The following is an 18373-nucleotide window of genomic DNA, read 5'->3' as shown; positions in this document are numbered from 1 at the left end:
TCTTTTTGTAGTCCTCTCCCTCCTTTGAGAAGCTTCTCCACCTGGGAGCAGGGTATCAGGCACTCTCCCTGGACAGGAACTTTGTTGTTTCTTTGCTAATTAATTTTGCTAACTTTGTTGACCCTTGCACATGTTCCCTTCCTGCCAATGAACAGCTACCTAGCAAGCAATGACCCACCCACTACTTTGAGATACTCAAATAACTGGCTGCTAAAAATGCCCTCATCTATATATATGACTGGTCAGAATGTGTATCCAGTCCTGTCATACACTGATTTGTTCATAGTAATCCATACATTTGTGAACTTCACGCTTGATTATTGCAATTCATCATATCTATGAATGAACCACAGACCCCGCAAAAAGCTCCAGTTGGTTCAGGATGCACAAGCTGCCTATTCATCAGCCAAGGCCTCTGAGAGCACATTGCCTCTGTGCTCCTCTCTCTGCATTGGCTCTCCAGGCAATACAGAATGATTTGCAGAGTTTTGGTCCCAATATTCAAAACTGTCCAGGGATTAGCCCAGTTACCTGAGAATCTTTTCTTTCTGTGAGACTATGACTACTCACTGCTATGTTCCTGTGGTACCATGGAACCGTCAACTTGAAGGATGAGATTATTGACCATTGGAGACAGAACTCTCACCCGTGGAACATGTGAGAATGAGAAATCTCACTATCTTCAGGACAAAGAGCAACACTCAGTTATATGGCTTAGCCTCCCCGCAATAAAAAAGTCCATAAAAATATGGGCTTAGTATAAAAATCAAGACAGATAGTATTCAAGCGGTGATGCCTCCTGGTGCTTCACCACTGTGACAAAAGCAGCTCTGTGGATCACCTGGTTGTGTTCCATGCGCCACAATCTAACACCCACTGTATTAGAGCTTTGCACAATGCTACTTATTGGTACCTCTCCCCCTTATAGACCAATCTAACAGTTCCAACTGTGACAGGGTCAGGCCAGTTGGCTACAGGAGAGTGATAGAAAGCAGATATATTAGCCCCAGGTTAAGCAGGTCCCTTTTCCCTGGGTAAGGTAACAGGGGCAGTTCCAGAACAATCAGGAACTTGCTGGAACCAATTAAGGCAGACAGGCTAATCAGGGCACCTGGTTTAAAAAGGACCTCACTTCAGTCAGTGTGGGGCACGCAAGAGAGTGAGTGGGCATGCTGCTGCTGGAGGACTGAGGAGTACAAACGCTATCTGGCATCAGGAGGAAGGTTCTGTGGTGAGGATACTGAAGATGTTGGGAGGAGGCCATGGGGAAGTAGCCCAGGGAGTTGTAGCTATCACACAGGTGTTACGTGAAACACTGTGGACAGCTGTGATCCACAGGGCCCTGGGCTGGAATCCAGAGTAGAGGGTGGGCGTGGGTTCCCCCCACCCACCCCCAACTTCCTATTGGATACAGGAAAAGTTGACCTGGACTGTGGGTCCCACCAGAGGGGAAGGTCCCTGGCCTGTTCCCCTATCCACTAGGTGGACCAGCAGAGACTGCAGGGATTGTTCTCCTTCCTTTTCCCCATACTGGCCAGTGATGAGGTTAACTAAGTGAACAGCAGGTTTGACCCACTGGCAAAAGTGGCTAAACTGAGGGCTGCCGTGAATCTCTGAGGCGAGCAAATCTGCCAATAAGCGCAGGACCCACGAAGGCAGAGGAGGAACTTTGACACACAACCTAACTTCATTAACTGCTGGAGTGACATCACTTAACTGTGACAGAGCTAAGCTCTATTTCCTATAACAAATGTGTGTATGTGTATATCACTGACCTTTTAGAGACAAAGGGTACATCTACGTGCTTCCCAGCATGGGCTGACAGATGTGCGTTAACTCTGCTTGAACTAGTGCATGAAAAATAGCAGTGTAGTCAGGGTAGCATAGGCAGCAGGAATACAAACCCACCTGACCCCCCTGAGTACTCGGGCAGCTAGCCCAAGCCACTGCCCAACCTGCGCACAACAACATTGCTATTTTTAGCTTGCTGCTTGAGCACAGCTAGTGCATGTCTGTCTTACTGCACTGAGAAGCTCGCTCCCAGCCACAGCGTAGAGGTATCCATATTAACCCAAATGAATATCAAGAGTCTATCCTTAGCAGCAGGAGGAGAGATCTGCCAATACCCACTATTGCCATTAATCATGATGAGGCATCTGAGACCTGCACATGGAGGGTCCCCTTCACATTTGATTCTCACCCACTTCACATGGAAGAGTGGGGAAATCGGCCACCTCTGCAGCTACATGCCCCTCCACATGGGTCCTGAGATCAGTAGGTGAGGTCAGGTATGGCATTGTGCTAGCAACTTTGCAGGGAAAGTGGTGGACAGATACTGCATTAACCTAGACCCCCTCTGTGCAGAAATTGGTGGCCTTTCTTCTAGAAAACTTGGGTGGAGTTGGAGCAGGGGCAGCAGAGCTAGTGTGGAGGCACAGGGCCTTAGCACAAATGGTGATGGTGTGACAGATTTTTGTTCGCAATCTGCCTGAGGTGTCAGGTGATTAGGCTGAGGCCACAGGATTGTTAGGGGAGGAGATGATGGAGCACACCAAGTAACTGAGTTTTAAAGTGTTATTGATAAAATAATAAAATAACAGCAGAGAGTGCTGGTGGGGGGGATGTTCCCCATATCACTCAGAGGAAGGAAGAAAGCATTCGTGCCCCAAGCTCTAACCCACTTTCATACTCACACCCGCACTACCCGAGGCTGGCCAAGCCTGGGTGTAACATAAGAAGAAGAGGGGGAAGGATGGACAGGAGTTCTTGTTCCGTGCACGGGTCATTTAGGGTCCTCTGTTGATTTCCAATTTGCTTTAGCTCTCAGGAGGGTTTTAAGTCCTGGGGTCTTTTAGGGGCATTCTGTTCAGGGACCTTTGTCTCCCGTGCTCTCTGGAACCAGTCCAAACTGGCCTTCTGAGACTTTCTTGGTTTCCTCAAAACACATTGGCTTCAGGGTCGCGAGACAGTTATGTTACCATTTGCTGAGCTTCACATTCTTATTAGTTTTGAACCCCCCTTTCAGGTCTGTTTGGTTCAGTTCTCCTTTCCCACAGGCTTTTGGTTGTTTAGCAGCAGGGAGCTTGTTTGTGTGTGCGTTGGCCTTGAGCGGCAGTTTCGCCCCTTATCTTCGAGCCTAGCTGAATTGTCAAGTTAATCCATTCTTTTCTCTTTTCCTCTCTCTTCAGCCTTTTGCAATCTGCAAAGGAACTCACACCTTTAACCTTTCCCAGAATACTTTTCAATGCCTTTAACCATGTTAGCAACGTACAATTCTGATTTGCTTCCCCAGGGGACACCCTGAGGATGGGGGCCATTGGGTTGTGACAATGGCTGCCAGCAGATCTCCAATATCCACAATTTATGAACCTCCAGTTTCTTCTGGAGGGATGGTGAACCCTGCATCATAAAGGAAGAATTTGGAGAAAACTCCTCAACTGGAATCTTGTGAAGTATTCCTCCCAATTGGCGCCCTCCTTCAGGTTTTTCTATAAGGCCACCTGGTCTTATATCTTCTTCTAGAATATGCTCCTTAGACAGAAGACAATTTTGGGTGTAAAGTTTCTGGACCAGTATGTCACTGACATTAAGTATGCAAGAGTGGAAAAAAAAATTACAAGATGCTACATGTATGTATTTGAGATTGTAGGGAACATGTTTATTATATTGCATTGTTTGTGAAATAACAGGTTTCAGAGTAACAGCCATGTTAGTCTGTATTCACAAAAAGAAAAGGAGTACTTGTGGCACCTTAGAGACTAACCAATTTATTTGAGCATAAGCTTTCGTGAGCTTCATCCGATGAAGTGAGCTGTAGCTCACGAAAGCTTATGCTCAAATAAATTGGTTAGTCTCTAAGGTGCCACAAGTACTCCTTTTCTGTGTGTGAAATAGTATATAATGATGTAATGAGGCCTCTTCTGATCTTCCTTATGCTGTTGTAATTCAATGGATTTAGATCTCTGAGCAGGTGTATCTCGAGGAGGAGGAGGCAATGAAATTTGAGTGGGCGTTTCTCTTGCTCAGCTGACCTGCCGTGATCCCTTCTTTTTTACAGCTCGGCATGAAGAAGAAGAAGTTTCTGCCTTACAATCATCAGCACAATTATTTCATCATCAGTGAGTACACCTGCTTTGCCCAATAGGTCCTTGTCTAACGATCACCACCAACTCCTACATTAAATAATCCCAGGGGTTGAGAGGACTTCTCTCCCACGACAGCCTTATAGGAGATTACAGTGCTTGGGGTACACAATCCATGGCTGAAATTGTCACCTCATGTGCTAAAGCAACTGACACACAGCAATGGCAAAAAGGTGAAAGCAAAGAGAGGAGAGATGAGGGTAATTGAGAAGAAGTAGATAAAATGAGAGGGACAGATTAAAGGAAACTAAGGAGTAGTCATGGAGGAGAGGAGATGGGGAGGGGATGGAGGGAGAATCCATCTATTCCCTACCGTCACTATGCTATCTGAGCACCTTATAGATACAAATGTTATTACTCAGAAGAGTCTTTGTCTCTGTCCAGAGGTGGAGAGGTGCTGCTGAGGTGATTGACAATTCCATTATTACAGACAAATGTAGCTCTAATGCAAGGTGGAGATTATGGAGAGTGAGATGGGCTGTCAGGGAGATAGGAACAATACAATGGAGGGCTTTAAAGATCAGGATCAAAACCTTGAACTTCATTCAGTATTTGACAGGGAGCTGGCATACAGTGTAGTGCCAGAGTCATGCACTGTCCATGGTCTGTGTTAAAATGCAGCAACCCACACACATATCGAGCCAGCTGGAACACTTTACAGGATATTGTGCTCATTCTGATATATTGCATTACAGAAGTCAAGCCTGGAGGTCATGAAAATGTGGATCATCATGACCAAGTCCAAATCTGACCAAAAGGAGTGCACTCTCCAGGCTACCAGTGGATAGAAGAGTGCAATTTCACTGCTGTAGCTATTTGGGTATTCAGAAGCACTGATGAGTTCAGAAAGATGGTGTGTAGCATCAGGTTCACCTGTTGACTCTCAGGTGCAGGGAGATGGTACGATTTGCATTCAGTTGGAAGCAGGCACAAGTTGAGAGTTGTCTACAGATTGCTGGCCTCTGAATGTATAAAATGGAGGGAGAAAGGAAGGGGAGTGAGGAGAAGAGTAAGGAAGGAAGATGAGGAGCGAAATCTCTTGGAAGCATAGTTTGGTGATGAGCACTGCACAGAGCTCTCCTTTCATTCTGGTTTCCAGGGTGTTCATTAACTAGGTGAGGCTGTTAATGTCTCTACTCTTCTTGTTTTCTTCTCCAGCTATGCCCCTGCTTGTGGTTCCAGTGTTCCAGTTTTACTCCTTGTACTTCATATTCCAGCGCAAACTATGGAGGGTAAGTGCACTCAGCATTTCCCACAAACCTTTGCAAACAGGCAGCTGCTCTTCTACCTGAGGAGGTTTTAGGACCAGGCCCTTGTTTGTCTAGAATGGTGGAGGGGAATTACAGCATATGGATCCAAGGCATTTTCTGGGGCTGGATTCATGTTGCTCTGAGGTGGTGAAAGGGAACTAGAATGCAGGGGCAGCCAGTGAGGCTTAGAGGATTGATTTCTTGAGCTGGATTCCTGCTACTCCACGGAAGTTGAGGGAAGCTATAGTGCAGGAACAGTGAGTGGGCCTTTCTGGGTGAGGTTTCTCAGGCTGGGCACTCTCTCTGGTGTGAGGTAATGGGGGAAATCCACAATACATAGACCATTAGTGCAGGTTACAAGGAAACTTCCCAAGCTGTATCCTCACTGATATGGGAGAATTGAGGAGAGCTGCAAAGGATAGACACAGAGTGAGCCTTACATGGGGGGATTTGGGGCTTCTATTCCTCCCATTGCGGGATGGTGGTGAGGTACTGTTCTGCTGTAAACTGCTGTCCTGATGAAGGTTTCTCTCCTTCTGTCTCACAGGAACTAGCTTGGACTCTGACCTACTTCATCCGATTCTTTCTTTTCTTCGAGCCCTTACTGGGAGTGACAGGTGTCCTGGGTTTCCTCCTGCTGCTCAAGTAATCCTCATTCTAGCCATGACTCCCTCTGCCTACTGGTACTCACACCTGACTGACTGACCCCTCTTCTCTGCCCTCATAGTGCATTCCTTCCCATCTGTGATTGCCTCTGGCCACTGCTTTTCTCCCTTTCCCTATCATTGCTTTCTCTCTTATAAGCGTACAAATTATGTTTTCCATACATTGCCCTCACTTTTGTGGGGGCCTTTTACTGACAACTCACTGGTTGGAACATAAGAGAGAAGTTATACTTGGTAGCCACTCATTCTGGTGGGTCTGAGGGGGCCTTTTACTAACCAGAAAGTGCTTTACCAGGCAGACATTGGTTTGAGATTGCAGGCATGTTACTGGCCATTGCGAGTTTGCATGGGCATTTTACTGAGCAGTCAGTGCTTTGGATGAGGTGGCCAGTTACTTATCTGTTGCCGGTTTGGACTGGGGTCTTATCTGGCAACATTTGGCTTGGGTCGCAGTTCTTGGGTTGGCTTGATGTGAGTCTCTATCTGCTGTGACTGTATGTGGCAATGACTGCTTTGTCTGTATCTGCACAGCGTCCTAGAGAGTATCTTGTTTACCTGGATATCACAACTGAACCACATCCCTATGCACATTGATTATGATAACAATATGGACTGGTTCTCTACACAGGTAAGAGACAATCTTTTACCAGGGTCTGTGGGTGTGAATCCCAGGTCAGGGACACAGGGAGCATACATGAAATTTTGCAGTCGGGATAAAGGTCAACAAGGAGCCCATGGATGATGAGATATTGGGAGAGGAGACTTGTGATCATCTGTGTGGGAAGGTGTGGGAATGAAGCCTGGACTGACTGGGGGTTAGATGAGACTGCATTGATGTAAAAACCAGAATGAGAACATATAGACATGGAAGCAAAGAGATTGGCAGGTAGAAGCTGCCTGATCCAGAGTACTCACATACAGTTCTCCCTGCGTAAGAGGCTCTGATAGTTTTCTCCCTTCTGCTTCCTTGATCCTGTGGCCATTTTTCCCCAATAGAAGATATGAGATAAGGAGTGGGAGGACAGGTCTATGCCGGTCCAACTGTCGAGGTCATGTCACTCCTACTGAGTGAGGACCTGATTAATGCAGTAACTATTCCATATCCTAGCATGCCATTCTCACCTAGGCCTGGTCTCCCTGTTCTAATGAACAAAGAATTGTAATCTCCACACCACCCCCAGGCAACCCTGCTCAAGTTAGAGGAAAGTGGAGGTCAGGGGTTGGTACCAATTAATCCACTTCCATAGATCTATGCTCATTTCTCTCTTTTTCTCCCCTAGCTCCTGGCGACATGCAACGTGGATCAGTCCCTGTTCAACGACTGGTTAACTGGGCACCTGAACTTCCAAATCGAGCATCAGTGAGTATAGGCACCTCAGGAGGAGAGGAAATTCCCAGGGGGCACGAGTGGCAATGGGTCTCAGCAGGAGGGGGAAGGAACTCCCAGGGGCACCACTAGGTAATGCATCCAGCAAAAAAGGCAGGAATTCTCAATGGAGCACCAGTGAGTACTGGCCCCTGCGGGAGGGATGGGATTTCTGCAGAGCACTGAAGAGTTTAGATCCTATTGAAACAGCCTCATTATCTCTCCACAGTCTTTTCCCTAGGATGCCACGACACAACTACTGGAAGGTGGCCCCCCTGGTGAAGTCACTATGTGCCAAACATGACATCGAGTACCAGAGCAAGCCTCTGCTCACTGGCTTTGCAGACATTTTGCGGTAAGTATGAACAGAAAGAGTTGGTGCAATAATTGCTGGCAAGATGGGGTCAGGTGTTGAGACAGAGGGATGCAGGATATAGGTGGGTTGGGACTGGATGACTCAAGATTGTGAATGACTCACAGTAAAGATGGCCCAGTGGTTAGGGCACTAGCCTAAGACTTGGGAGACCCAGATTCAATTTTTATTTTGCCAGACTTCCTCAGTGACTTTGGGCAAGTCACTTTGCCTTTCTGTGCCTCAGTTCCCCATTTGTAAAATAGGCTAATAGGGCTCTCAGGGGTATATTGAGAACAAATACATTAAAGATTGTGAGTCAATCACACCATCAGCAGACAGGGTTCATAGAATCACAGACTATCAGGGTTGGAAGGGACCTCAGGACGTCATCTAGTCCAACCCCCTGCTCAAAGCAGGACCAATCCCCAACTAAATCATCCCAGCCAGGGCTTTGTCAAGCCTTAAAAACCTTGAAGGAAGGAGATTCCACCACCTCCCTAGGTAACGCATTCTAGTGCTTCACCACCCTCCTAATGAAAAAAGTTTTTCCTAATATCCAACCTAAACCTCCCCCACTGCAACTTGAGACCATTACTCCTTGTTCTGTCATCTGCTACTACTGAGAACAGTCTAGATTAGATTAATCCTCTTTGGAACCCCCTTTCAGGTAGTTGAAAGCAGCTATCAAATCCCCCCTCATTCTTCTTTTCCGCAGACTAAACAATCCCAGTTCCCTCAGCCTCTCCTCATAAATCATGTGTTCGAGTCCCCTAATCATTTTTGTTGTCCTCTGCTGGACACTTTCTAATTTTTCTACATCCTTCTTATAGTGTGGGGCCCAAAACTGGACACAGTACTCCAGATGAGGCCTCCTCAATGTTGAATAGAGGGGAACGATCACGTCCCTCGATCTGCTGGCAATGCCCCTACTTATACAGCCCAAAATGCCATTGGCCTTCTTGGCAGCAAGGGCACGCTGTTGACTCATATCCAGCTTCTCGTCCACTGTAACCCCTAGGTCCTTTTCTGCAGAACTGCTGCCTCGCCATTCGGTCCCTAGGCTGTAGCAGTGCATGGGATTCTTCCGTCAGTTGCAGCGATCCTAGTGTGTGGAGGATACCATTTTGGTCTGCACATTGTGACTGTGCATGCATAATACATACAGGATCATGCAATGCAGAAAATGCAATTTGGTAGAACAAAATGGCACCCCCCATATGGCGTGACCTCACAAGTACCATTTATGCAAGGTCGTACTGTGCAGAGGACACCCATTTTGCTTTTCAAAATAGTATCCTCCATGTTGTCTGGGGTCCTGGAAGGAAATAATTAATTAAAATGGGGTCACGACGGCAAAAAGTTTGGGAACCGCTGCCTTAGAATGGGATACTGAGTCTTTCACTTCTAGATCATAGCTTCCAGTCTAGGCCTAGGTTCGTATGATACAACTAGGTGGCTGTGCAAATAGCAGCAAATGATATTATGCAAGTCCCCTTGTGTGTTCACATTGCATAAATCTACAGAATGTCCATTGTTTTACCCTCCTCCAGCTCTTTCCACCTGTCTTTGAATCTTTCTTCTCTGTGTTTGTCCATTTCTTCTGTGTTTCTCCATAAGGGGAGTTCAGTGGGTTTCCTGGTTCCATACTGCTACCCTTAAAAGAACATCAAGAGACAGTGAGGACAAACACCTCCTGTTACAAGCATTCTATATAAAAGCTCTGTGTGTGTGTACTGCATGTGAATAATTATGCGGGGGAGCTGGTAGTAATCCCTCTTCTTACATTGCCCAGCATGTTCCATTATAAAGCAGTGGTTCTCAAACTTATTTTATCGTGCCCCGCTTCTTTGTGTCTGTAGTCGTTTACGCTCTGCCTTCCCTCCCCCATGGCTCCCACCACACAAGTACATATACTGCTAACCAGCTCTGAAGCCAGAGCAGAGAGTGGCAGCTGCTGGCCGGGTGCCCAGCTCTGAAGGCAGCAGCACAGAAGTAAGGGTGGCATGGTATGGCCAGCCAGCCAGCAGCTGTCTCTCTCCTAAAGCTTCTCGCCCCCCACCCCAGTGGCCCATTTACACTTACTGAGGCCCCACATGGGCCAGAAGCTCCCCCAACTCCCCCCTACAGGAAGGAAGGCAGAGGCTGGGCTCTCTCCAAGCACTATCCTTCACCCAGCACAGGGTAACAGTGGCCAGTCCCTCCTGTGTGGGAACACATGGGTCAAGAGCTACTCCAACTTTGCGGAAGAAGGGGAGAGGGACAGGGTTGTCCCCCTATTCCCTCTTCTGGGAAAACTACGTTCTCCTGCTGCCAGTTAATGTTGTTAGTTCGGTAACTTGAGTAATAATATCCTGTGATGCCCTGTGAAGGTTTAGGGCTCAAACCCTCTTGATCATTCATGATGGGTTTTGGAGGAGGGATGTAGGTTATTAGAGTTGCACATAATGGAATTTGTGTTTTACCTTTCTTTTTAAGAAAAACCTAGGAAATTACACACACACACACAACCTCATGAAAAGATTAGTTAGTTTGCAAAGTCAAGAACTTGAAAGTTAGGAAATACCAAATTTGCAGTTGAATGTACAACCATAGTTCTGTAATCTTTTCCATATGCATTAAGATGATGTCTTTAATTGCATGATCACATACAGTCCCCCCTGCCCCAGACCCTTGCCTCATTCAATGCCTAAAATGGACAAACAAAGGGGCAGAATTAAGGGGTCCTGCCACATAATTTTGGTTTCATGATTAGTACACAAGGACTTGGTCTTAGGCAAACCATTTAGATGTACAATAATGTGCTACTATTGAGTAAGTTTGTACTCGATTTATCACTGGTCTTTTAAATTTACTTTGGTTTGGTTTGTATATGGGCTCTCTATTAGCATTCACCTAATCCCTCGGAGGAAGAGTGTGATTTCTCTGGATCTTGATATCAGCCCCTATCACTGTTGGGCTGCACTTTGGTCGGTGTGGGTATTCAAAACAGCTCAGCAGAGTTCTTTCTCCCAGTGGAAAAAGCTGAGGTTCAGGCTTCTTTTGCCTGTATTGATTTCAACTTTATTTTACATGTTTGGGTTTGTTTCTAAGCAGTAGTGAAAATTTATTTCTTCTTCCTGCCCCATCTCTCTCTCACTGGAGAGTGTCAGAGCTCTGATGCTTTGTTTCCTCTGGGCACTTTGGTATATGTGCTTCCCTCATCAGTACTTCTCAGTCTGCAGTGGCAAAATGGCCTAGAAAGCTCTGTAGAAACCTCAGAAAGAGCTTCATATTGTGAGGAAGCATTCTCAGGTAGTCCAGTGGCTGAATGCTGTCACGCATGCTCTGAGCCCATCACCTCTTGTCCTTCCAGAGTTCAACAGGGGAGATGGGGCTTCACACTAGATTATTGCGTTCTGTCTCACCCCTGTAATTTTTTTTCTTGATTTTATGTTCAGTCTCCTTTGCTGACTAATTGGGCTCTAACTCTCTCCCCTCTGCAGCTCTCTGAAGGATTCGGGGGAACTCTGGCTTGATGCCTATCTGCATGGATAAGCAGCAGCAACTCCCATGGGATTGATTGCCATGAAGATGTAGTACACAGCAGAGGAGAGCAAGCAGATTCAGGGAGATGAGTGGGCCTAGCTGCTGCAGTGGGAGGGCTGGTGGACTTAGTTCCAGTGTGAGTGTGGGGTTTTATAGTACACTTTTTCTCCTATTCTACCTCTATAAGGTGTGGTATGGGTATATGGGGACCACTAGGGGTTAACCTTACAACGGGAAAGGTGGCTTTAGCAATGGGAACCGCAGCCCTTCTCTGCTGACATTTTCCTTGCGGTGAATGTGGCAGTGAATCCTATCCAGCTTCTTCCTAGTGTGACAGAGTCAAAGTGAAAATGGGGACAGTGTAAAACTTTCTGGGGTGAGGGAGAATGTGGAGAAATAAGGAGAAAAACCAGTGCTGAGAAAAAGAAGGAAGAGCCTTCAAGGACTACAGTATACATTTAAAATCTATAAACTAAGTATGTAACCACAAAGTGGATGCGAGACCGAAGAGTGTGGACATGAGATTAGAGGGGCCAAAACTCAGGGTGGGGATGGATGCAAGACCATAGAGGTGAAAACACCAAGCAGGATTAGCCATGAAACCAGAGGCAGTATACAAGAGCATAGACATGAGACTAGAGCTGATATGGCATGTTCAGTGGACCACATATATGTGTGTGTGTGTAAAACAAGTAGAGAACTTCGATCTCAGGTTAGTTGTCCATTTGCAATTTCCAGTGAAAAGAGTATAAGCAGTTTCTCCCCTGCCTGAGGCAAATTCAGTTGAATAAAAGGGTTAATTGAGCAAATACTGATATTACTTGTGTGATAAGGATATACATTAGTCCAGGGGAATCCCCAGTCCATTAGTTAGGCTGTTAAGCTAAACCTCTAGAGGTATTTTAGGAGAAAGAGTCTTGCAAGACTCAGAGGAAGATATATGGTAGAGTGATTTCATTTTTGTTGTATCATAAGGTGTAAAAGATGTCACAGACACATCAATACTGTGGCTTTTAGTGCTTACCTATATGGTGCTACCTGAAGCTTTAAGGGACTCCCAAAGTTGCAGCTGAGTGGTGCTGTCTCCCTGGCTTCTCTTAGAAAGTAAAAAAAAGGGTTGCTAATTTGAACATGGGTGTTTGGCCAATGAATAGAGCTGAATCATTTCTGTCTGTAATGGACTGTATAACAGATCCAAGTTCCCCCAGACTTAACAGCTGTCAGCAGAAATGGAACTTGCATCATTCTACTCCACAATCACAAGCCCCTAGCATTTAGAGAATCTTTATTAAATGTAGCAGTATTAAGGCTTATGATACATACCTGACTTTCCATCAAGTTGAGCCAATGATGCACATATGCTGCCTACAGTGTATTACACCTAGTTGTTTCTTGTGTTACGTGCTTCTGAAGGGGTCCTCATAAATACAGTTCTTCGAGTGCTGTCCCTGTTGGTGCTCCACTTCAGGTGTCGGTGCGCCCCAGCGCCACTGATTGGAGATTTTTAGGAGCAGTGCCTGATCAGGGCGCATGTGCGCAGTAGCCATCTTGTGTCCCAACCCACTCGGTTCCTTCTCAACTGTCCTCGGCTGCAGAGAGAGCTCCAACAGCAGTGTCAGAAATTTACCTAGAAAATATTTAGAAATAGTTATTGCTAAGTTGAGTTCCCAGCAGTTAGTTCATAGTTAATCTTAGGTTTCCAGTTAACCACTTAGACTTTCCTGCGTGGTTTTTTTTGGTTTGGTTTGGTTTTTTTTACACTCTGAAAGCTCTCCTCTCAGTTTCTATCTCCTTGTACTATGACAAAATTGGACAATGAAAATGCCAGGCTCCCCTGGTTTTAAACACTGCACTTCATGTAAGGACGCTATGCCTGTCTCCGAGGACTGCAGTACAAGCATCCCTTGATGTCATGGTCGTGGCCGCTCACGCGACGGCTACAGCTATAGTCATGAGACTGGCATCCTGGTTACAATCTTCCAGAATCCCCGAGTACCTCCAGATTAAAGACCTTCCCTTTGACAGAGAAAAATTATTTTCCGCAAAGACTGTCGAAGTCCTACACTCAGTGAAGGACTCTCGAACAACGCTCCGAACTGTGGGCATAGATATACCCCCAATAGACCCAGGAGATACCAACCTTATAACCGAAAGAGGGACACATTGGTTCACAGACAGAGACCTTTCGAGAATTCACGCCAAAGACATCGTCCCCAGAGATGCTGACCACCTCAGTCCCAGTCAACTGCATCATACGCACCACCGGCCAAGATGCAATTTTGAAGATTTGATCAAGGGTCTGATCGACCTCCCACGGCAGTCAGCACATATTACACAACCTATCCAGATGTTTGGCCTCTGACTACGGCCATTTTATCGAGCGTGGGCATCCATCACCACAGATCACTGGGTACTAGAGATAGAGATGGTGTAATCAGATCGTACTTTCGTCTCCATCCCACCTACTCATCCCTCTTCAGGGACCCTTCTCACGAGCATCTTTTTCAGCAAGAGGTAATCCATCTTGTACAGCTAGGTGCTGTGGAACACATTCCAGGACACACTGTGGGAAGGGGTTCTACTCCCATTACTTCTTGACCCAAAAGAAAAATGGAGGATGGAGACCCGTTCTTGATCTCAGGAAACGCAACAAAGGTATCTGTACCCACAGATTCAAAATGGTCACCCTGTACACTATCATCCCTACGCTGGACAAGGGGGACTGGTTCTCAGCTCTGGACCTACAAAATGTGTATTTTCACATTACCATCCATCTACTCTAACTCCAGTACAACAATTGACTTCATAGGAGCGCACCTGGACTCAGTGGAGGCCAAAGCATCATTGCCAATGCTTCGATTCACAGCAATGACCTCCCTCATATCAGTGGTCTCAGACAGCCCGTGGGTATCTACATGCACCTGCCTACAACTCTTGGGATGTATGGCGGCTACCACTTTCATTGTAACACACACCAGACTACACATGTGCTGCCTCCAAGGACAGCTGAGCTTGGTATACATCCCACAGAAGCACATTCTAAACAAAAGACTCACACCGACCCCAGAGGTCACTACGATGGTGGACAAACCCAATAAACCTTTGTTCAGGCATCCCGTTTCAATAAGATCCACCACCCATACAAATCACAACAGTGGCTTCACTGATCTGATGAGGAGCTCACCTGAACCAACATACAATCCAAGGCAAATGGTCTCCCACAGAAACACACTTACACATCAATCTGCTTGAATCACACATGGTCCGCAACACCTGCCTACATTTTCTCCCTATTATACATGGAAAAACGACAAGCGTCCTGATGGACAACATTGCATGTATGTTATATATAAACTGACATGGTGGAGCACGATCCCACTCCTTATGCACCAAGGCCTTAAAACTATGGAACTAGTTCATAAAAAAAACCACCACTATTACCACAGCATACTTCCCAGGTCAACTGAACATAATGGTGGACACATTAAACAGACTGTTTCCCCAAGAACACAAATGGGAAATGAACAACGAAATATTACAACACATTTCATGTATGGGATCCCCACACATAGATCTGTTCCCGACATTAGTAAACACAAAGTGCCCAAAGTTTTGCTCACAAGCAGGACTGGGAGCATGAGTCCTAGGAGATGCCTTTCTCATCAAATGGAATGCTCCCCTCCTATATGCATACCCACTGATACCTCTGATCTCCAGGGTAATACACAAAATATGAACCAAGAGGGCCAAAATAATCCTCCTAGTATCGACCTAGACAGACTTGGTTCCCTTACCTGTCACGCATAGTGATCTGCACACCATTCACTCTCCCTCGTCTACAGAATCTTCTCTCTCAGAATGACACTCAAGTCCTCCATCCGGACCCGGAGAGACTTCAGCTGAAAGCATGGCTCCAATGCAATGAACTAACCTGCTCAGAACAAGTAAAACAAGTGTTAATAAACAGCAGGAAACATAGCACACATACTACTTACCTCCAAAAATGGAAAAGATTCTTTTTATGGTGCCAGACCAAACAAATATCTGCAAGACAGGCACCGCTTCCACTAATACTGGAATACTTATTATCCCTAAAGAACTCAGGACTTGCTATGAGATTGCTTAAAGTTCATCTTGCTGCCATCACAGCCTTCCATCAAGAGGTAGACGGGACCTCAATATTTTCTCATTTCTAAACTATTTGTAACAGACATACAGAACATGTACCCAGACATCCAAGAACTCACACCAGCATGGGACTTAAACCTTGTGCTCCAAAGGCTAACCAGAGCCCCATTCAAACCTTTAGCGACATACCTATTACTTCATTTATATATGAAAGTGGCATTTCTGGTTGCTATTACATCAGCATGGACAGTCAGCAAGATAGAGGTTCTCATGTCTCACTCCCCATATGCCATATTCTTCAAGGATAAAGTAATACTTAGAACACACCCTAAATTTTGCCAAAATTTTCGTATTCATTCCACCTAAACCAACCAATCCATGTATGTGCGTTTCATCCAGACCCACACACTAACACGTATGAGGCGACCCTGCACATGTTGGATGCGCGCTGTGTCTTAGCTTTTCACCTGGACAGAACAAAACCCTTCTGAAAATCACCCTGCCCTTTGTGTCAACAACAGAATGGTCTAAGGGCTCTACCATATCCATGCAAAGATTACCTAAATGGATATCTAGCTGTATCCACATGTGCTATTCACTATACAACCCTGAAGCCCTGCCAGGCATCAGAACCCAGTCAACAAGAGCTTTATTTACCTCCATAGCATTCCTACACAACATTTCCATTCTAGACGTATGCAGCACGGCCACCTGGGCCTCCAAACACACATTCACAAACCACTATGTGTTAATCTCGGTTCAAGCTCAGACACAAGACGAGGCCTCATGGTACTAGCCTCAGCAATGAACCTCAATCCGAAGTCCCTTCCATCCTTGTGAGGGCACTGCTCTACATTCACCTGAAGTGGAGCACCCATAGGGACAGCACTTGAAGAAGAAGAGACAATTACTTACCCTGTGCAGTAACTGAGGTTCTTCGAGATGTGTGTCCTTGTGGGTGCTCCATTACCCACCCTCCTCCCCTCTACTTTGGAGTTTGCTTTAAGGACTCTATAGTAGAGAAGGAACTGAGGGGGTCAGGATGCACGAGCACTAGATGACGTGCCAGTGGCATTACGAGACGGCTGTTGTGCATTCACACCCTGACCAGGCACGGCTACCAAAAATCTCCAATCTGGGTCCTGGGACACAACGCCTGAAGTGAAGCACCCACAGGGACACACATCTCAAAGAACTTCAGTTACTGCACAGAGTGAATAACCTTCTCTTCAGGCAGAAAATGAGAATTCTTACCCCCTCTCCCACACACACTTTTAATATTGTATTGCAATATACAAGGAAATATACCACCACCACCAAAGACATATGATGGATCTAAATTGACATGTTTGTGGAGGACAAGCATACAATATATTGCATAAAATTGTAATTCGTAGTGTATGTAACTTGTAGTAGCAATAAATAACCATTCTTTGCTGTGTGTTAGTTTGATACTGTTTTGAATCTATAATGATTGCAGGGTAATTATATACTGAAAACAACTGAACTAGTTAAGGATGCCATTAAGTGGGGAAAATGGGCTTGTAGCTTTTTATTTCAGAATTTATAATGGAAAAAAATAGCAAAATATTATAAGCTATCACCTATCCCTACTTTAAAGAGCTACCCTAGTCTGTTAAGCTACAATATCAAACAAGCGTTAATATTTCTGGCCTACTACAATCAGGCTTTTATATTGCACCCCTATTAACTCTAGCAGAAACTGAAATCTAGCAGAAGAGCAGATCTACTCAATTTCATGCACCTCGTATGAACCTTGCACTGATACATGCAAGCCACCAGAGCCGGTGCTAGTCCATTGGGAACCCAAAGCAGGAATAATGGGGGATCAGTGGTCCTAACTGCAGTATCTCCACAATGTGGGGCCCTCTTGAGCTGTGTGGGGCCCTTAAGAAATTGCACTGTCACTCCAACCCAGCCTCTTAATTTGCATAGACCTATCTGATTGTCCCACATTCAGGTTGAATAGCCTGCATATACAGCTCAGAGCCACCAGAGGCCACTGTGGTGCCTGCAGTCCTACAGCATCTGTCTCACTGCTCCCTCTGCTGGATCTGTGCAGGGGTAGAGCAGTGGGGAGAACCAAGCAAGCCGCAGCAAGTGAAGGGAGGTCCAGGGGACCCAGCCACCCCAGACCCCCTCCAGCTTCCTCAATATCCCCCCTCCAGTCACCCAATGTTCCCTTACACACACACGCATCTCCCTCAAATTCTCCCCCCACAAATCTAAGTACACCCTCAGTTTTTCCAAACCTCCAACCTCACAAACCCAACTTCTCGTAGCTCACCCCCAGCTTCCCCCTGCCACTTCCACCTACCCAGCCTTCTAGTTTCTGTCCAGACAGTCCCACAAAATTAGCTTTCCCAGACATTTTTGAGCACCTACACAGCTGCCAAGTTTTGTGCAGCCCTCTTTGGCCTGCATAATTGTACAATCAGCCTTTTAACAATCTTCCCTTTCCCAGAGACAGAAAATAATTACACTTAAAGCGACAGTGTCTTTAAAACATTCCTTTGCCCCATATACACTGTGACGGGTTCGATCACAGAAACTCCCTTGGGGCTGCCAACTGATGTGCCAAGACTACTACTGCCCCTGCTTTCCCTGTCAGCTTGGGACTTCAGAGCCCTACCTTGTTGTGCCAGACATGCTTGACGGCCACAAACACAGATCCAGGTCTGAACCCAGTCCCACAACCTGCAAGCTTAACTGAAAAAAGCAGATGCCCAACTCCCAGTGGGGTCCAAATCCCAAATAAATCTGTTTTACCCTGTATAAAGCTTATACAGGGTAAACTCATAAATTATTCACCCTCTATAACACTGATAGAGAGATATGCACAGCTGTCCCCCCCCCCGGTATTAATACATACTGTGGGTTAAATAATAAGTAAAAAGTGATTTTATTAAATACAGAAAGTA

General features: G+C 45.9%; 1 protein-coding gene across 1 annotated transcript in view; it reads left to right on the top strand.

Moving 5' to 3' along the window:
• LOC125639126 (acyl-CoA (8-3)-desaturase) overlaps nucleotides 1-16872 on the top strand; it is a 31007-nt gene extending 14135 nt beyond the window's left edge. Inside the window, exons 6-12 of the mRNA XM_048855666.2 lie at nucleotides 4058-4118; nucleotides 5301-5374; nucleotides 5940-6037; nucleotides 6589-6685; nucleotides 7338-7417; nucleotides 7653-7778; nucleotides 11261-16872. Of these exons, the coding sequence (XP_048711623.1) occupies nucleotides 4058-4118; nucleotides 5301-5374; nucleotides 5940-6037; nucleotides 6589-6685; nucleotides 7338-7417; nucleotides 7653-7778; nucleotides 11261-11312 (588 nt within the window). The 3' untranslated portion in view covers nucleotides 11313-16872. The remainder of the gene's footprint in view (nucleotides 1-4057; nucleotides 4119-5300; nucleotides 5375-5939; nucleotides 6038-6588; nucleotides 6686-7337; nucleotides 7418-7652; nucleotides 7779-11260) is intronic.
• Nucleotides 16873-18373: the final 1501 nt, after the last annotated feature.

This window comes from Caretta caretta, chromosome 6 (genome assembly GCF_965140235.1).
Source record: "Caretta caretta isolate rCarCar2 chromosome 6, rCarCar1.hap1, whole genome shotgun sequence".
In the NCBI taxonomy this organism is placed as follows: Eukaryota; Metazoa; Chordata; order Testudines; family Cheloniidae; genus Caretta; species Caretta caretta.
Note: the sequence above shows the minus strand (reverse complement) of the source record. Positions and strands in the feature narration are given on the sequence as shown.